Consider the following 21,011-nt stretch of genomic DNA (forward strand, 5'->3'; position numbering starts at 1 on the left):
TAATAATAATAATAATAATAAAATACAATAATAAACTAATTAAGGAATAATGGAATAATGGACAAAGAGAAGAAATAAGGAAATATGGAGATGACCATCAGAAGCAACCCGACGGAGAGAGGTATAGAAGAAGATTGGTCAACATCTGGAATGAGAGGAATAACACCCCCCAAACAGAGCAGAGGCTGGCAGACCAAGCAAGGAACATAAAGAAAAGAACTGGCTCTCCCCAACAGAAAGAGAAGAACTGGAAAGGGGAAGAAATGTCACACGACAACGAATTAACACGAAGACGAACTGAGAGACGATGCCACAGAAGACGACAGGAGGATGAGGTATCAAACAACGACACACGAAGAAAAAACACCGACGAAGTAACAGAGAGGACGGAATGGGTAGAAAAGATTAGACAATGGATGGATCCAGATACAGAGAGAACAAGATCCCCTCCATGAAGCCTGCAACACCAAGAAATTCAAGGAGAAACAAGTGAGGTCAATGAAATACTGGGCATAATAACACACCACCAGTATCACAGAAACAAATAACTTGGTATATGCAGGAGCAAGACTATAGCAGAACTGATGGGGTATTCGAACACCAACACCACAGCACAACCACCCAACAGCAACCAAAACAGCAACCTCCTTGGAAAAGGCGCCTGGAAAAGCAAATCATGGTGATGAGATCTGACTTGAGTAAACTGAAAGAGATGGCAGAAAAAGGCTAAGAAGCAAGAAAACAAGGAGGAACTCACGATAAATACAAAGTACAAGAGAGGGGATTAAACAACACAATAGAAGATGTAAAACAGAGGCTGTTAAGGCCAAAGCACATAAGATCCAACGGTACATGAACAGGAATAAGGGATACCAACAGAACAAACTATTCGGAACCAACCAGAAAAGACTATACAGCCAACTAAGAGGGGAAGACAACCACCCAGAAATTCCGAAGCCGAACCAAGTAAGAGACTCTGGGAAAACATATGGAGCAATCCGGTATCACACAACAAACATGCAAACATGGCTCCAGGAAGTCAAGGAAGAAGAAACAGGGAGAATAAAACAAAGATTCACAGACATCACGACAGACACGTCAGACACCACTAAAGAAAATGCCAAACTGGAAAGCCCCAGGTCCCGATGAAGTCCATGGATACTGGCTCAAAAACTTCAAGGCCCTACACCCACGAATAGCAGAAACACTCCAGCATTGTATCTCAATCACCAAGCACCCAATGGATGACCACAGGAAGAACATCCTTAGTACAAAAAGACAGAGTAAGGGAAATATAGCCAGTAACTACAGGCCCATCACCTGCCTACCAATAATGTGGAAGTTACTAACAGGTATCATCAGTGAAAGGCTATACAACTACCTAGAGGAGACAAACACCATCCCCACCAACAGAAAGGCTGCAGAAGGAAGTGTAGTGGGCACAAAAGACCAGCTCCTCATAGACAAAATGGTAATGAAGAACAGTAGGAGAAGGAAAACCAACCTAAGCATGGCATGGATAGACTATAAGAAGCCTTCGACATGATACCACACACATGGCTAATAGAATGCCTGAAAATATATGGGGCAGAGGAAATACCATCAGCTTCCTCAAAAATACAATGCGCAACTGGAATACAATACTTACAAGCTCTGGAATAAGACTAGCAGAGGTTAAATCAGGAGAGGGATCTTCCATGCGACTCACTGTCCCCACTACTCTTCGTAGTAGCCATGATTCCCATGACAAAAGTACTACAGAAATGGATGCCGGGTACCAGGAACTCAAGAAAAGAAGCAACAGAATCAACCATCTGATGTTCATGGACGACATCAAGCTGTATGGTAAGAGCATCAAGGAAATAGTTAATAATCCAGACTGTAAGGATTGTATCTGGGGACATCAGGATAGAGTTTGGAATAGAAAAATGCGCCTTAGTCAACATACAAAAAAGGCAAAGTAACGAGGAACTGAAGGGATAAAGCTACCAGATGGGAGCAACATCAAACACATAGATGAGACAGGATACAAATACCTGGGGTGGGAATGAATGGAAGGAGGATATAAAACACCAAGAGATGAAGGACACGATCTAGGAAGAATATATGCATGAGACTCAAGGTCGATACTCCAAGTCCAAAACTCAACGCCCGGGGGGAAAAATTTTAATTTTGGAAAATGAAAAAAAAGCCATAAACCACTGGATGGGCAGGTGCCCCAGTAATCAGAATACAGCGCAAGGAATAGTGGAATGGAACCGAAGGCAGAACTCTCCGCAGGCATAGATCAAAGAAAACCAGGAACAAACATATGACAATACACCAAAGCACTACACCCAAGCAAGCAAGCAAATAACGGACAGACTATAACCATAACAAACGAATAAAAGGAAGGAGGGTAGAGGACTCCTAAGCATATAGGGGACTGCGTCAACATGCGAAAACAGAGCACCTGGGGCAATATCTGAAACCAGTGAAGACGAGTGGGCTAAAGAGTGCATGGGAAGAAGGGACTAATAAAACACCGACGAACGACCCAAACAATATACAGAGACAGGAGAAAGACAGAAAGAACAGAGGACTGGCACAACAAACCAATGCATCGGACAATACCATGAGAACAGACTAAAGAACTAGCCAGCGATGACAAGTTGTCTAATGGCTACCCAGAGGGGGAGAGCTAAAGAAGGAAACTGAAGGAATGATTAACAGCTGGCAACAAGAGCAGGCCCTAAGAACCTAGATTATGATTTTCAAAAGTATGATAGACTGGAAATAACATCTCTCCCATATGCATGGAAAGTTGCAAATAACGCAAAGTGATAAACCATAAACCAAACCCATAGCAGTGAATGCCGCCCGGCTACTTGCACAGAACCAGTACAAAAAGAGGCATGATTTTCAGTAGCAAAAGCCCTCCACTGGAGCCTGGTGCAAGAAAACATCAGTCTACCTTTTGCAGTTAATCAAGTGGTACGAGCACCAACCTGAAGGAGTGGATAGAAAACGATCAGGCAAAGATCCTCTGGACTATGTGTATCATGAACGGATAGGGTGATACGTGCAAACAGACCAGGAACGTGACGTTGATTGAGCAAGGTCAAGAAGAAAAAGTAATCACCTGCATTTGATGTCGCAATACCATGGACAACCCCAGAGTTTAAGATAAATCGAAGAGGGGAAACAAAAATTGGATAAGTATCAAGAAATCTGAAAAATAGAAATAAGAAGGATATTGGATATGCCCAGTGGAAATCGTACCCATTAACTCATAGAGCATTAGGCAGCGATACACCCTAAGATCCCTGAAAAGGAATCTAGAAAATTAGAGGCTGAAGTAGCTCCAGGACTCTATGCAGAAGAGTGTGATTCGCCTAGAAACGGCGACACATTAGTAAGGAAGTAGTGGATGGACTCCTAAGGAGGGCAGGAATGCAACCCGGAACCCCACCACTATAAATACCACCCGAGTCGAATTGGAAGGAACTGTGATAGAGCAAAAAAAAAAAAAAAAAAAAAAAAAAATAAAAAAAAAAAAAAAAAAAAAAAAAAAAAAAATAATAAAATAAATAATAACCTGTAATTCCAAACAAAAATCATATGTGAAAGTATTTTACAGAAATACTACGATATTTTTTCCATTTTGCACTCACTCTCTCTCTCTTTACAGAGATGTGGGTGTTTTGGTATGATAAATAAATAAAATGATTTACAGAATTTTTCATATATCAATAATTAACTGTTTACAACAGCAATAATATTAAACTTCATTAAAGAAAATACCTAAAAGTGAATTAGCAAGGGAAAATTTTTTATGTTTTTTTTTTTTTTTTTTAAAAGTTTAAAAAAATTAAATAAAAAAAGAAATGAAGAATGAAAGCAAAATCCATTTTACCCCACATCTTATCTTTGAACTCCAGGTAGCCAGAAGCTGACATTGGCTGGGGGACCACAGCTGTCAAATATATGCAAGTAATGTGACAGGAAGGGGGAGTGTGTTGCCCACCCCTCAAGATCATGTAACATTCTTCTCTCTCTTCTGCTTTTTATTTACCGAGATAAGAATTTCGAGGGATTTATATGGTTATTTGTTTTATTTAATATTTTTGCATAGAATAATAATAATAATATAATAATAATAAAATATAATAATAATAATAATAATAATAATATAACTAAATTCAAAGGGTTCACAATTGTGATAGTTATTTTTAAAGAAAATACAATAATCTTCCATTTCCATTTCACTCTTTCAATAAAATGGATAACCCGCCTCACACACTCTCTCCTCTAGGAGTTATTCTCTCTCATCTCTCTCTCTCTCTCTCTTCTCTCTCACTCTATCTTCTCTCTCCTCCCTCTTCTCTCTCTCTCATCCCCTCCATTATTATTCTCTTTGTCGCCAGAAATAAATTCAATAATTTTCACATCTTGATGGTCAGATATATGATGTTGCCATTCAATGGTTGGTCTCTCTCTCTCTGTTATTGGCTGTAGGTATATATTTTTAATGGCAAAATGTTTAAAAGGATGACTTTGAAATGATATCAATAATATAACTCCTCCAAAGATTAATTAGCAGTAATAGGTTAAGTAATTTTAGGTGATTATTTTGAAGTATGATGTTATGTTTAAGGTAAACATTTTGTATCTTACCTTTACCGAAGATAGACAATTATAAGCATTTTTAGTGGTGGTTGTAACTATTCATGGGAGTTGTCTGGTACACATCCGCCCCCGCAAATACGGAGGGAATATGAGGTGGGAAATTCTTGGAGGTAAAAAAACTATTATTTCCTTCCAAGGAGGAATGTCCATTAGCCTAAGATGGAAAGGCCTGCCGCCCATCATGCATTTGTGACGTCATAAAGCGCCAGTGTGTATGAATGATCTGTATCCATCAACCGATCGTCATACATATTATTCAGATCTGGCGAAGTGTATTCCTGAAATTGATCAGTATTATTCATCATCGCCATAAGGTTATTTATTTAGAATCTGCGAAGTGTATTCCTGAAGGCTTCTTTTCTCAGCCATTCAGCCCTTACCAAACCAGAACGCTCGGCCACCTCACTCATTTGTGACATCAAGAGTGCGAGTGTTAACGAATGATCGGTTGGTTATCATCAGCATCGCCATTAAAAGACGTATTATTCAGATTTCTGGCGAAGTGTTTTTCTGATCATGCCGCATCATGTAATGCATCTGCCTAGAAGCTGAAGAGGAAGACCTACTTTCTGCAAAACTTAAAAAACTTGCCCGTTAAGTTTAACGTTAAACCAAGAAAGGAAAGGGGCAACTTCCATTTTGGCAGCAGTCGACAAGCTTGAAACTCTATCGTTGCTGGGGAACATGAAGTAAGAATTTTTTTGTTCCACTTACGGTTACCTTGTTTTTGACTAACTTTTGGCATTTCATTATTTATTTTTTTCTATTGCTGAAATAGGTTTTGATGAAAATGACTAGTAAAAGTGATTCTTTTTAAGAAATTGTAATTTCATATAAAATTCTCATCAGTTCTTTTTTATCGTAGAATAAATTTATATGAAAACGATTATATATGGTGAACATGCCGGACAAAGAAACTGAGACAGGCGCTCGTAACCAAGCTTGTTAGGCCTAACAGGAGTGAAGACATGCATTAGTCCCCTTAAATTCCTTCTCTCTATCTTGGTGACACGACTAGGATTTGAGGTTTCTCAACAGTCACAAATTCTTTTATATTTTATTGATTTATTTGTTATTTTTAAGTGCAATTTTCCACATAGACCTGACATTCATTTTTGCATTGCATTAATTTAAATTCAAAAGTGTTAACCAGTGTTTCAAATTGAGACTTTCTGGCACCTTCCGTGCACCTCTTGATTTTTCCTTTGTGTTAATTTTCCATCACGTAACTGCATGCATTCTCAATTGCAGACGAAGTTCCTTGCTGTGGCATCTCTCCATTTCTTTTTTTTGTTTATTTGGGGGGAAAAAAAAAATTTTTTTTGGCATGTGGGTCGTGGTTCTAACCACTACAACCTACTCTATGGTGCCCTTGAAGTGGATTTTCCTGGCATTTTAAGTTATCATTTGTTATTGTAATTTACTTCTCCAACAGGACTCTGTTTACCTGTCTAATTTATTTCCCATTCTTTTGATTTTGTGTTAATGTAAATATGTGATTCTAAGTGAACCTGTTTTATCTGCGACATTCCCTGTTGAGTAAAGCCTTAAGATCATCTCTTTCCCCTTATGTTTTACCCGACCCTGCAATTTTCAGTCAGATGCAAATTTTCAAGGTAGGTCCTTCCCTCAGTTACAACATAAAAGTCCCTTCCCAGACCTGGATTTAAAAGTCCCTTCCCAGGTAAAAAACTAAAAGTGGCGACCAATTGTTTCAAATCTCTTGCAGCCTGCAACACTGGAGCTATCAGCCATGAGCCCCACCAGGCTGGATGCAAGATGAGAAATGAACCTTAGCGTAAAATGCCTTAATATGCACACAATCGAAAGGAATTCCACAGTGTAAGTTTTGTAATACTTGTTATATTTTTATACTATTTGTGATCATAACCATAACTGTAAAAATTTTGTTAGGGATCAGATAACCCACATGCCTGCTACATGAATAAATTCACAGTGAGGAGAGTGTTTCTTTTCCGAAACACAAGCTTTGTCGCTACTGCATATTAGTCTGCATGATTTAAATGTTAGCTTAGCCAGGAAGTGAAGTGTTAAAGTGATAAGCAAAGGAATATTAAGTTATTTCCTTTCCCAACATGCTCTGGGCAATTTGCCATCTATCATTATTTAGCTAGGTAACACAGAAATCAGGCAATAAATTTAGGCCCATCCAACAATTTTGCTCGCTGCACTTTCTCTCTCTATATCGCCCATAAGTAGCATTTGGGAAATTATTTTCATTTTAGCCACGCAAGACTATTGTACATATAAGAGACATTCTAATAATTCAGAAATCCGCACAAGCATGTGAATTCTTCATTTATAATTCTCAAGCAGCTGGTAGACAGGAGAAAATGTTCCCAAAATTGTTTGCTTCTGTTTCATAACCTTCTGTACAAAGCTTCACTCAGATGATTGTGTGTTTTGTTCATGTGCCAAGATTCCGTCAAAATAATCCCACACAACTCTAACAGAGTAAAATTAGCATACCCTTATGACCATGTGCCCGTCAGGTCATTTAGGAGTAGATTTAAATTTCTTTGCGCACGTGATCTAGGCAAATTAATGCCTCGTGCATGGTAGATTCAAGAATTGTACTTGTAACCCTCAGACACATTTAATTCTTTGTTTTAAAATAAGCCTATTGTACTCATCACATTTAATGTATTTATCCTTGGCTGCAAAACAAGCTTAATCATTCGTACCCATACCTAGTTGTGTACACCCAGAAGCTACTGCTTCATATTTGCTTAGAGCAAGACCATTTTATAAAATTTGCATAAGCCTCCAACTCTAGTCCCATGTGACTCACCAAACTAAACTCCATTAAGGCCTACACTAACCAAAATTCTGCTTTACCACACATGGCCAAGTTACTCAAAACCTAACCCTTATCGCAGATTAACCTGTTGTTTTTTAACAACCCTACGTTCTGTGGAACAATCAAAACCTACAGCCCGTTCTTTTCGAATAAGCCTACGTTCTTCGAAAAAATAATTCTTCTCGAACAATCCTATGTTCTATAGATCAAACAAACCTCCTCTGCTATGAATCTCCTCCTGGAAAACTATTTCCAGTCCCTACCTAATTTAAAATTATCCTGTGGTCCGAACCCCTCCAAAATGCTTTTGGGCACAAATAGTCTTCACAGACCTGCCTTAGACCCACTGCCAGTGCCACTTGAGCGCCCTGAGCAGCGATACACTCCATGTCCCAAACGATGAGCCCCTTGACAAATCTAATTCCTGTGCCAGTGCCTGAGCACCCCACAGATCTCCCCTCTGGAGATCTTAACCTTAATTCAAATTCTCTGCCAGTACCACTCGAGTGTCCTGAGCAATGCCACACACTGTTCATCCCAAACGCTGAGCCCATTCCGAATTCAGTCCTTGTGCTTGGTCCTGCCTAATGCCAGTGCATGCCATCCCTTCAAGGGATCCCAGTCCAGATCCCCTCTCTTCTCCTGGCTTGGCTCCGCTACCAGTGTCAGTAAAAGAGCTGGATTTCCCTGACCACAGCAGAAGACCATCACACAGCACAGCCTCGCAACCCGTGCCCGAGTCCGTCACCACAACTTGCGAGCCTCTCTTGCCCACAAATATCTTTTCTTCCCTTTCCCAGTCCATAGCAGACAAGAATCTGAGTGAGGATTCTGCCACTCAAGGAACTGCGACAGATAGTGGTAGAGCTTGTAAGCAACGTCCCTACTTCCACTGTCGCAACAGGCGACCTCAGAGAGGGCTAAGGAAGAAAGGTCAAAGGGAGAGAAGTTCCAGGTAGCCTATGAGAGCCGCTAGGTTCCCCGCATAATAGTGCCCATGCCCATATGGCACAGTGCTTTACTTTATCTTACAAAGAACTTTGGCTGCTCTAACCAGAGAAGGATGTCAGGTTTCTTACCCTATTACTTCTTCTTATAATGTTGTAATTTTCTCTCTCCCAGCTGCCTGCTCGGCTCACCTCCACGAGTTCCTAAAACCCAAACCCATGCAGTTATACGCATGGTTATTAACAAGTGCTTAGATCAGTGCCCCTGGGGACATGCAACTTTAGTGCCAGGTTTGGCAGTGCCCATCATATCCAAGTACTGTGGCACCACCTAACATAAACCACAAGTATGTACTTCATTTGTGATGTCTCATCAAGACAAACTAACTGCATGACTTTGAATTCACAAAGTTAACCTTATAGTAATTAAGTGCATGAATTATTTTAGTAATAAATCTTTAACCTTGTTTTTATGCTCTTACAATGATTCATGACATGCATACTCATGGAATACTTTAATTAGAAATTGCTATAAATGCTGCTTTAGAGTAACAACTGAACATCACCTAATGAATTTAATTACCAGCAGCACTTTATTCTGTGATAACAATTTTTGAAATTGATGTAATATCATTTGCAGTAACACTGTCTCGCAGAAACTCTCATTTTAAGATTAGTGCAACCAGAGGAACTTTAATGAGAGAAAATAACCTAGTCAGTCGAGTTAACTTGCTTGTAGACATTCGCACCTGATTCAAGGTGCGACATATCAACTTGTCGGGGGATTTGCAATGGAAGGATACCCTTCCCAATTCAACTAGCCCTCCAAGCTTTGCAGAGGAAAGTACATTAAAACATAACTTTTATTCCTTGAAGGGAATTTAACATAAATCTAAATGGTTTTATTCTTTTCAAAAGAAGTAAAGTAACTTTTAATCGTACTGATGACTGACATGAAAATACTGCCCCTTCTTAAATATCTTATTATCACTTCCCGGACTACTGGTAATCTTTTCTCTTGACCTCGTGACTGCCCTGAAACTTCTCTTCCAGGTAAAAAGCTGCTTGGAGACAAAGACCCCACCAGAGGCCCCAGATGCACCGGTGATGGGGATTTACCAAAAGAAAAAGTTGAGGGCCATTGCCCTGCCATGTGGCCGACCAAACAATCATGAGGTCACAGGATCGCACCAATACCCATTTGTGCGCCCATAGAAAATCGGGTGCTGAAAACACTGGAAGATAATTCAGCAAAGTCATAACAGGAACTACCTGACCCGAACCAAACAAGACACACCCTGGCAGCAGATCCAGCAGCGTTGCTCTTTGACTCCTGCTCCGTCCAAGCCTCATCCCAAACACGTGGCTGCTGTTCTTGGCTCAGTAAGCTCAGTATTCTTCCAGTGCTAAGTCCTAGAATACTAAATATGACCCTAATCATGCTCCTTAAGTGCTAAACTAACTTTTAAAATGAAATTATTCCAGGCAGCCACTGGTTAACAAAGTGGAAAACCCTCAAGGTTTTAATGGTGGGCATTCCCCGCTTTTACAATGGTGCTTGTCTGGGGCCATAATGTACTGATTCCTAGTTCCATCACACAACTTTATAGAGTATTTTCTTTAGAGGTATTATTTTGTTTTGTGGTGATATTTTTGGGGAGAGATCTCCCCCCCCCCCCCCCCCCCCCCCCTTGTGAGTTCTGCTATCATATGATGATGTGGTTTGGTATCAGTGTTGGAACAAATTACAAATTATACAATAATTTGTATTTTTCCTAACATACAACAAACCCACAACATCTTGTATATTTAATTTCCCTCCTCATGCCCTTTTTTTTTATTTTTTTTATTTTTTACCTCTCTTCTTTTTGGGCATTAACCAGTCACCTCTGGCTATTCACAAACTGGGGGCATCTGGTCCTGCGGGAACCTTTTATAGCCAGCTCTACTTTTAAAGTGATTCTACCGTAGCCGTCTGTGCATGCGCATCTAAGCTGCTCCCATCACATGATGTTGTTGGTTTGTATGTTAGGAAAAATACAAATCATTTTTACTGTCTCTTCTCCTCTTCTCAACAATATATATGCTCCCTCCATCTATCTCAAGTCAGCTGTGAATATGATTAATTAAACTATATGTACCATCTCACTCAGCATGCCAAACACTGGCTCTAAGACTTTTATATTTTTTATTGTTACTGTATTGGATTTGATTGCTTTTATATTTTATCATTATTATGTTAAATTTACTATAAGGTACATAAATTCTCTAATAAAGTTTCACATACAATATTCACAGAATGAATGGAAAGAAATATTTCAAATATGTTAATAAAAAATACCTCACCTTGTCCCACATTGAAATCTTCACCAGTGGCAGTAAAGGTTAATGTTAATTCAGCATCCACTCTGATGCCTTTCAAGTCTGTCACACGTCCAGGAGGATATGCATTTGCATCTGGAAAGGTGCCTGTGGACCGGCCATGAATACCTTCACTGGAACTAAAATTGAATGTTCCAGCGCTTGTAAGTAAATCATCTGGTATTCTGAGACTGCTGCCGCAACAAGCAAGGCTGAGATCTGAGTAATGAAAAGTTATGAAAGTTAAATTATTTTTCTGAATTATATATGAATTTCCCATTCAAAGAAAATGTCACTTAGTTTCTCATTCATGGTAAAATCTATAATTAAAAGAGTATTAAATGTCTTGTTAATACTAAGCAGTGTTTTTGCTAAACTTTAGAGATATAAATTTGTTGCAACAACAGTGTTGCTCTAGAAAATATATTTATAGCTTCATTCATGGTTACTTTTTAACTTTGACACATTATTAATAATGGATATATAATGCCATATACCACTGTACTCTCCTACATTTTACTGGTTTCCTATGAACATGATATTTCAAAATCATAAGAATTAAATATTTTTAGATGATTTTTAACACCCATGCCATAACTATCTCAAGCCTTTTAGCATAACAATCACTCAGTTGTGCAAGTCTCATCAGGTTCATCACTCTTCCAACATCTTTAATAAAATTTTTATCCATCAGTTTCTTCACCTAAAAAAAAAAAAAAAAAAACCCATGGCATTAAAATTGACGTTTTCATTTTATTCACCTGAAAACCTCTACTTCATTCTAACTCCTAGACAAAATAAATTCCCCAATGAACTTGTTAATGGGAAGTCTAGACCAAAAGTAAGCAGTGCATAAAAAGCAACTACCTGAAGGCAAACTAACTTTTGGTGTTAATGGGAACCTCTATAACTGCCAACAATTATTCCATAAAACCATTTTCTATATGTCACTGAAAATCTGCACTTTACTGACCAAAGAATCTTTCTCTCTTCAACAAAATAGTCTTAGCACAAACCATACAAGGAGTCTTGGAAAAACAGCCATGAGGGTTGCCTCCTGTGGCTATTACTAAAGTGAGAAATAATTTGACTGGATGCATCTTGAGGAAGTTGGTGAAGTTACAGTCATCCAAAGCTTACATCTGGCCAAAAGTCACATTACTGGCAACACAGCCAGAATCCTTTCACTGCCTTTGAGATATGAAGGACCTCCCTAGAAGACTTTCAACTCATGCATTCATCCTAGACACTAATCCAGCAGGACTGTTCAGTTACATAAGTCTTAAGTTTGGTCACAGTCTTAGCAGTGGCTATTAAAAGCATGTTGAAGAACACCTCTAGAAACCTTGATAAGTAGTACTCCTGTTTGAGTTTGGTTGTGGATAGAAGAAAAAATCAATTTCAATTACCAACTGGCCTCTCGTCTTTTTAATAGATGAGGAGGTCTTCTGTTCATTAATAAAACAGGTTTTGACGTAGGGTAAATCTATTTTTGGTAGTCGCTGTTGATTCCTCAAGGAGTACCCTTTCCATGGTTTATCCAGAGGTCCATGGTAACCAGACTAATGTCAAAGAATTCTCTTAACTGGTATGTGTCGTAATGATAAACATTATAACACATGATAGAGTATAAATGGACTCAGGATAATATGGCACTTTCTATTATCCTCAGTGAACGCTAATATCCAGTTCTCCTACTATGTCAAAACCGCAAGAAGAAGAAGTGGTTATGCGCATACACACCATCATATTGTTTACATAAGACTAAAATCTGACCAAAACGCCATTCCTTTCTGTTGGTCAATGCAGGATGATGTCATACCCAAAACTCATGTCTTTTCGTCAGAGAAGTGGGAGGGTTTTCAGGACTCAACAGCAACTACCAAAAACAGGGTTTTCCTTCGTCAAAACATTTTTTTTTTATAGTGTAGTTGCTGTCTCATCCTCAAGGAGCTTTACAAAGAAATTGACAGGTGACGAAAAGCTCTTTTATTAAAATCATAATAACCCCAAAACATTTTTGGTCCAGGGTCAAGCCAACATATTCTCACTGAATCGATGTAGATTGTATACTACTGCCTGGTAATCTATTGCCAATATCATTATCTGAACAGATTATCAATTATTAATAATAATTGTGAAAAGTTTCTTTCGATTAAACTAACAAATAGAATAAATTCTTCAAAACAACTTCTGCTTCTAAAACAGCTAGCTAACGATTGCAAATTGTAAGAAGCGCCAATGTGTACTGATGTAAAAGCCAGTTTACAGCTTTACACACCCATTAAAATCATTGTTCCACAGTCTAAACTAAAATAATTTTAGATGGAACCTGAAATTACATACAAAACTTTCAAGTTGGAAATTTCAATGAACTTCGGTAATGATATCAATATGCCAAGAACGAAATTCTCGGCGCTAACGATCCTAAATCCTTAGTGCCAACGAGTACTGACGAGAAGACGACTGTTTACGTTTTTCACATACACTAAAATCCTTGTTCCACTAAAATTTAAAATTTTACACTTATTTTTCAACTTTTATGTTTCCATGAGCCTCTGTAATGAAATTAATAATTAAGTGAACACCAAAATTCTCATTATAGTAATGAAATTAATAGGTAAGTGAAGACCAAATTTTTTTTTCATAAATCGTAAAAAACACCCACAAAATAAGCCGATTACGGCTTTTTACTCACAATAAACCATTCCTCTACAGTCTAAATAATAAAATTTTAGACTGGAACTTTAACCTATGCACTTAGTGAATCAATAAGCAAAGAATTGACTTTTCCGAGCTCTGGTTTCTTGACTGACCAGAAAGGGAATGGCGTCTTGGTCGGATAACTACTACTTCTTCTTGCAGTTTTGATGTTGTAGGGAAACTGGGTATTAGCGTTCGCTGAGGATAATAGAAAGTGCCCTATTATCCTAAGTCCAATTATACTCTATCACATTTTATAATGTTTATCATTAAGACACATACCCAGCCATAGACCATTTAAGCGAATTCTTTGACATTAGTCTGGTCGCTATGGAGCTCTGGATAGACCACGGAAAGGGTACTCCTTGAGGACGAGACAGTGACTATGCTATCAAAAAGATTTAGTTCTTTACACCTTATGATGAATACATTTTAAATGTAGAAAGGGAGGAAAGCAAATACATCAGCTCTTCTTCTTCAAGTTTCCTTCCTCTCATATGCCTTATTTACTTCTATTACATAAAAAGTCTCTCTGTGTAGTTAGGAGATTTGAAAGGCAGAAGCCAATTTAGAAGGGAAACCACATTACAATTTCCTTATGAGGAAAGCATTGACATTTACTGTCTAAGAATACAGTGGCCCCCACCTACCATTTCTGCAGCTTCACATATTCACAGATTTTTCTGTGGAACATATAGCCACATTATTCACGAAAAATTAGCATATTCACAGAATTTTTCATGAGAGAAATATTCACTAATTATTGTATTTTCATATTTTCATGACTTAATGCATGTATTTGTGATAAAACTATTAAAATACGTACTCAGGCATAAGATTTTTTATTTATTTATTTATTTATTTTTAACTATCAAAAAACGTAGGCAGTTATAAGCATTTTTAGAGGGGTGTCAAGTATTAGCGGAGTTTGTCCATTCGCGGGGGGTTGTAGTGCGCATCCCCCACAAATCCTGGGCATTAAAATAAAAAGGATTGCGAGGTATTTTTTAAGTAAGCAAAGCAACCTAGTTCAGTACATAAATAGCTGCTTCACTTACATCACCACAAAGAACCTACAGAAATCTGCCTTCCTTATGAGGAAAGAAATTTAAAACAATGACAATCAAATACATGTTTTACCTTCTTTACTAGGAAATACTATTTCACTACAGCCACTCGTTCAATTGGACAACTAGTAGAACTTAAGAACTTCCCCTATCCTTGGAATAACAAAACCTGAATCATAGCAGATGATTGATATCAATTTCCTGATAAAATTACTTTCCATAATGCATATACATAATATATGAAGGAGAGAGAAATTGTAAGAAAATAAAAGGTTTGTTCAAACAAAATAAAATAATTTGATTAATTTAAAAATCAGGCTACTATTCTGTAGTGAAATACACCCCAGCACCATCTGACATCTGCTGAAAGGACAATTATAGATAGGTTGTGAGGCCTTCCATACAGATCTTGTAAAACCTGTTTGAGGATGGCTTCAGCAACCTGATGAGAAATAAGTACTGTAAAAATGGAAGTGCGAAGCCACTAGTAATACTTTTGGGCAGTAAAAAGGGATTTTGACGTAGGAGAAATCTATTTCTGGGCGAGGAAGCCGTGTCGCCCAGTGAAATACGTCTCTTTTAGCACTATTTCTAGTAAAATATTGCTATAATACCAGAGAACTGCTAAATTGGACATGTCAAAACCTTCTGACTCGCTCACCTATATAAAAGGTGCCGGTATAAACCTGGGGCGAGTGTTAAACACTACCACAGCAACCCCTCCAATTAGCCTTTTCCTCAATCAAAAGCCCCTAAATACGAGGAGCTGACCCATAGGTCACACCTTGCTACCCCGTTGAAGGCGCCTGTGACGTCATACTTATCGATAGCATTGAAGCTTGGTGCACAACAAAGGGGGGGAAGATCAGGGGGGGATTTCACTGGGCGACACGGCTTCCTCGCCCAGAAATAGATTTTTCCTACGTCAAAATCCCTTTTCTGGGCTCGGCCGTGTTGCTCCGTGAAATTGTACCAGAGAAAACACCAAGCTACAACCTTCTAAAATGAAATACAAGGGTAATTTGAATTAATTAGGTTTAAAGAAATGAATAAACAATTTACAATTGAAAAAATATAATTTATTACCTATAACATACCCCATATAGCCATAACATTTGGAAACAAATTACCCACATAAAATATAATTACCACAAAAATTGTATAAATCTAATATAATACTCAAATTCTAATAACAAATATATTTGCTGAGGTAGGTATAATGTTAAAGAGGCTGGCATAAAGGAAAAGAATTATATGACACAAGGACATGTAGCAGGGGACACTGGTCTCCCTACTGCTATGGTATGATATTTAAGATCCTCCAAAGACTTAAGGTAATGCTTTTTGAAAACCGAGGGCGACTTCCAACCAGTATATACTTCTTCAGATCATCAAAGTTCATATATTTGAAGAAATTGATAGAAGTTGCTATAGCCCGAATGTCATGCACCTTGGGAAATGACCCTGGGCTGGCTTTCTTGATAAAATACAAAATTTGTTGTCTAATACCCTTTAGAGATATGGTACCACCACCCTTCCTAATGAAGAGCGGGCCTCCGGAATAGGTAGATGTTCTAGATAAATAGTCCTTAAGAGTTTTAACAGGACATAAAGATGGATCCTGCGGAAGCGGAACAATCTTCCATGGGGACCACCTTACCACCTACTTTCGAAAAAAAAAAAAAAAAAAAACCCATTTGTTCTCACTATCACACAGTCACAACGTAAGTAACACTCTATACTATTCAGAACTACAAATCACCAAAAATCTGATGGAAAATTATCATCAATAGGTAGCTTAATCAGACCAGTGTTAAGTCACTCCACTATCATAGGTTTGTCAGAAGGGGCTGTCTTCAATACCAAAATTTAAACTATATTCAATATATACACGCAGTTTAAAAGAAAATCAGTAACTGCATAAACCAAAATGATAGTCTGTCAGAACTTCCATCAAAGATTTGTTTACAGAAGTAGGCTCTCACAGTTGTCTGAAGTCTGTATATTGCCATAAAACATATCAACTGTTGTTGTTGTTGACTTACATTGTCTGCATATAAGGACTGAGTTTTGTTGGCTAATCATCAAATATTCATGGGTCAAACAACTGTCACTTTACATATAGTCTATTTCATTCCATCTGTCTAGTCACCAACATAGGTTTTAGGTAGACATGGCAATATGCATAAGTAACTCTTGATTGGCTGAATTCATAGTTTCTGATATCACATGTTTACTGTAATGAGGATGCAAACTATTTCTGCAGGAATAGATTTGAATGCTTATGTACTATATACAAAGAGCATTCACAACTTATTGACAGCATGACAATACAAGTACACAAAAAGTGAGCTTGTAACAAAACAGCTACTCAGGTCGCATGCAAACAAATGATAGTCTTGAAAACATTATGTTTTGTCTCATTATAGGTAAATACAAAGGCACCAAGCTTTGCAAGTGCAAATAAAAACCTATTTTAATAATTTATTGCATGTAAATTACACAAGTAGGTTAATAATTGCAATAGTATGAATAATGCTGTTGTCTACAGGCTGTGGGGTAGGTAAAAAGTGAACAGGTACTGCAACATTGGCTGGAAAGCAAGAAAGTTCCATTAATGCATGCAAGGCAATTGTACTGTGGTTGTCTTTTCAGAATACTTGGCATAATTATATATTTTCTTTCTTGAGCAAGCATATCATTATAATGCCTTAAGTGATTGGGCAATTTCAGCAGTATTTTGCCAAGTAACTTATCAAGCAAAGTTTGAATATTACTGATTTTCCCAAAAATTTGTGCTGATACATATATGACACAAAAGGTTGGCCTAGACTTATTTTTTTAAGTGTTGGAACAACACTTGGATAGGATGAATAAATAAAGGTTATAATAAAAAAGTAATTTTGTCTGACAAGAAATATAAGTATGCTTAAATGAAGGCCAGTAAAATCAAATATCTGACAGATTAGTAACACAGGCCTAGCTTCGTCAGTCCATGCATCATGTCTAGCAGAAACAATGTAAAAGTTTAATTTTCAGTTTAAGGACGTACATAATATTACTTTGGCATCATAATAAAGTTATTCTGTATACAGAATAAAGTTTGAATGACAAGAAAATCTGATACAGTGGAACCTCGACATACGAAAGTCCCAACTTACATAAAAATTCAAGTTACGAAAGCAAAGATGAAGATTTTTCCCCCTCTGCATAAGAAAATAATTCAGGATACGAAAGGGTGTCACTATAAAGTCCCGGGATTCCCCCAGACCACCAAGAAAAATGTTAAAACTTGCGTGCCTCTAACTCTGTAGACTCGCCACCATCCTCCCACTTTCCCATTGGTTCCTGATGCGAGTCACCGCCGTAAGATCCTGCTCTTCTATTGGTCAGCATCTATCCTATCATGCTCTAGGTAAAGGAGTTGTTCGGCCCCTTCATCGCACCAGTGTTATCGTATGCACACGGAATTCGTTCGTTCACATAAACGATTTCATTTGTTAACGTAAATTCGTGTTAACGATTTCACTTTGTACTTTATCGTGTTGTGTGAGAACTTAATTAGTAACTTAATTACGTATAGTCATGGGTCACAAGAAAGTTGCTGAAGTTCACGGAAAGAAGAGGATGATTTCTACGGAGACAAAGATGGAGATAATCAAGAAGTATGAGCTGGCATGCGGTTGAGTGTGATCGCTAAGGAATACGGCCGAAATCTGTCAAAAATAGGCATCATCCTCAAGCAGAAGGAAGCCATCAAAGCAGTTACACCTTCCAAGGGCGTGACTATTTTGTCCAACAAGAGGAGCCACGTGCATGATGAGTGGAGAGGCTGCTTCTTGTCTGGATAAAAGACAAAGAAATCGCTGGCGATATGATAACAGAGATGGCAATCTGCCACAAGGCCAGCACTATTTTCAGTGATCTGATTGCCCAGGCCGAAGATGACGGAGAAGAAGGGACATCGACGCCAACCCCAGACTTCAAGGCTTCTCGTGGGTGGTTTGAAAAATTCCGGAAACGGACTGGCATCCATTCGGTGGTCCAGCAAAGGGAGGCTCCCAGCTCGGACAAGAAAGCGGCTGAAGCCTTTATTAAGACGTTCGATGAGATGACGATCAACGAAGGCTACAGTTTTCAGCAAGTCTTCAACTGTGACGAGACTGGCCTTTTTTGGAAAAAAAATGCCTTGCCGGACGTACATCATGGAGGAAGAGAAGAAGCTACCTGGGCATAAGCCTATGAAAGACAGGCTTACGCTCACACTTATGTTCCAACGCCAGTGGGGATTGTAAAGTCAAGCCCCTACTTGTGTATCATTCCAAGACACCTCAAGCCTTCAAGGCCCACAAAGTGCTAAAGGAGAAGCTTCCAGTGATGTGGAGGGCTAATGCGAAAGCCTGGGTAATGAGACTTTTGTTCACCGAGTGGGTAAATCTGTGTTTCGGCCCGACAGTGAAGAAATTCTTGGAAGAGAAGCGCCTCCCTCTGAAATGTCTGCTGTTGTTGGACAATGCCCCTGCTCCCCCTCCTGGCCTCGAGGAAGATATCCTAGCGGAGTATTCTTTCATCAAGGTTCTTTATCTTCTGCCTAATACCACCCCTCTCCTCCAGCCCATGGACCAGCAAGTGATATTGAACTTCAAGAAGCTGAATACGAAACATCTTTTCAAGAGATGTTTCGACATCACCGATACCACAAACCTCACCTTGCGTGAATTTTGGAAGGAGCATTTCGATATCGTCATATGCATCCGACTCATTGATCAAGCTTGGCAGGAGGTTTCGAGGCGAACCTTGAATTCTTCGTGAAGGAAAAAACTCTGGCCTGATGCCTTATCCACCCGAGACTTCGAGGGATTCGACGTGGGCGAAGCTGATGCAGATTCAAAAAAAGTTGACGATCCTGAAACTGTTTCGCAACCAGATCTTGACAAGATCGTTGCTCTCGGCAAGTCCATGGGGCTGGTCGTCGACGAGGACGACATCAATGACCTTCTCGAGGAGCTCAAAGAGGAGCTTATGACGGATGACCTGAAGGAGTTGGAGGCCATGCAACATAACATCGTTCAAAAAGAGTTCTCTAACAGAAGCAAGGAGGAGGAGGACGACCCTATCACAACGGCAGAAATTAAGGATGCTCTAGCTACTTTTCATAAAGTGCAATCATTTGTAGAAAAGACACCCTGAAAAGGCTTAGACAGGTCGTATGCTTGTGCAGTTTGATGAAGTTTGCCTGAGTCGTTTCAGGAACATTGTGAAAAGCAGGCAGAAGTAATCTTCCTTGGATAGTTATTTTTTAAAGAGGCCTTTAGTAGGAGTAAGCAAAAAGGAAGATCCAATTGATACGAAAAAACAGAAAGTTGAAAGTGGTGAAGAAATTGAAATTTTGTAAAAAACATAAAGTATAAAAAAGTAAAAAAAAATAAAAGAAATTTAATTCTAAGTTTTTTGTAAAGTTAAGTGTTAATGTTTTCTGCCATTTGTTAATGTGTTTCGTAAAGTTTAGTGTTAATGTTTTCTGCCATTTTTTAATGTGTTTCATAAAGTTAAGTGTTCATGTTTTCTGCCATTTGTCCTCCTCCTCTGTCGCCACTTTCGGACATCGCCTCACTCGAAAGGTAAGGTTCCACATTTTACTACATACATATGTACGTACAGTATTTCTTGTACCATTTACACTAATACACTTTATTTACAGGTACATATGGTAGTATGTAGTTTAAGTTAGGTATTAAATGGTCCAAATTGTTGCATTTCATTGTTTATTGGTCAATTTAGCTTTATTATAAAATTTACTGGGGTGTTTTTGTAGGGCTTGGAACGAATTAGGCAATTTACATGTAAAATGTGGTTCAAGATATGAAAATATCAGGTTACGAAGGCTGCTTCGGAACGGATTAATTTCGTATCCTGAGGGACTACTGTAATTTGAAAAACTGTGAGCACAGATATAAGTGTAGTCTGGGGTATACTGATGAGATTAATCATAATTATTGAAAGTTCATTGCCTGTTTGTTCTTGTTTAATACAAGCTTATTTTTCATGTACCTGTGTTGCTATACTATTATTAATCAGGTTCTTTGCACATCTGAACACTCAAATATTATTGAAGACTGGACGTATTTTACGTCGACATTTTTTGTCTCTCGGGTGCCGACTGGACGTATTTTACGTCGACATACAAAAGTTTTTTTAAAAATTCGCGGAAAAATACTTTTAGGCCTACCAGCCGAAAACTCTTGAATCACGCGCCTTGGGGGATGCTGGGAGTTCACGGATCAAGGTGTTGTTTTGTTTACAATCGTTACGCAGGCGCGCAAGCGCGAATTTCTTTCTTGCCGCACTAAAAAGTATCTGTGACACATCTCGGAAATTATTTCGTCACTTTGCCATAATTTTTTTACCATTTTAAATTAGCCGTTACATGGAGTATTATATATG

The 21,011-nt window shown here is 38.4% G+C and overlaps 1 protein-coding gene and 1 long non-coding RNA gene across 2 annotated transcripts in view; one reads left to right on the forward strand and one right to left on the reverse strand.

Moving 5' to 3' along the window:
• LOC135219758 (uncharacterized) overlaps window positions 1–9,932 on the forward strand; it is a 31,491-nt gene extending 21,559 nt beyond the window's left edge. The window contains exons 2-3 of the long non-coding RNA XR_010315502.1: window positions 6,398–6,510; window positions 8,612–9,932. This is a non-coding gene — a long non-coding RNA (uncharacterized LOC135219758). The remainder of the gene's footprint in view (window positions 1–6,397; window positions 6,511–8,611) is intronic.
• LOC135219756 (calcium-activated chloride channel regulator 4-like) overlaps window positions 1–21,011 on the reverse strand; it is a 411,904-nt gene that overhangs the window by 25,483 nt on the left and 365,410 nt on the right. Inside the window, exon 9 of the mRNA XM_064256802.1 lies at window positions 10,783–11,016. Within this exon, the coding sequence (XP_064112872.1) occupies window positions 10,783–11,016 (234 nt within the window). The remainder of the gene's footprint in view (window positions 1–10,782; window positions 11,017–21,011) is intronic.

The sequence above is a fragment of the Macrobrachium nipponense genome, chromosome 1, assembly GCF_015104395.2.
Source record: "Macrobrachium nipponense isolate FS-2020 chromosome 1, ASM1510439v2, whole genome shotgun sequence".
NCBI classification, from domain to species: Eukaryota; Metazoa; Arthropoda; class Malacostraca; order Decapoda; family Palaemonidae; genus Macrobrachium; species Macrobrachium nipponense.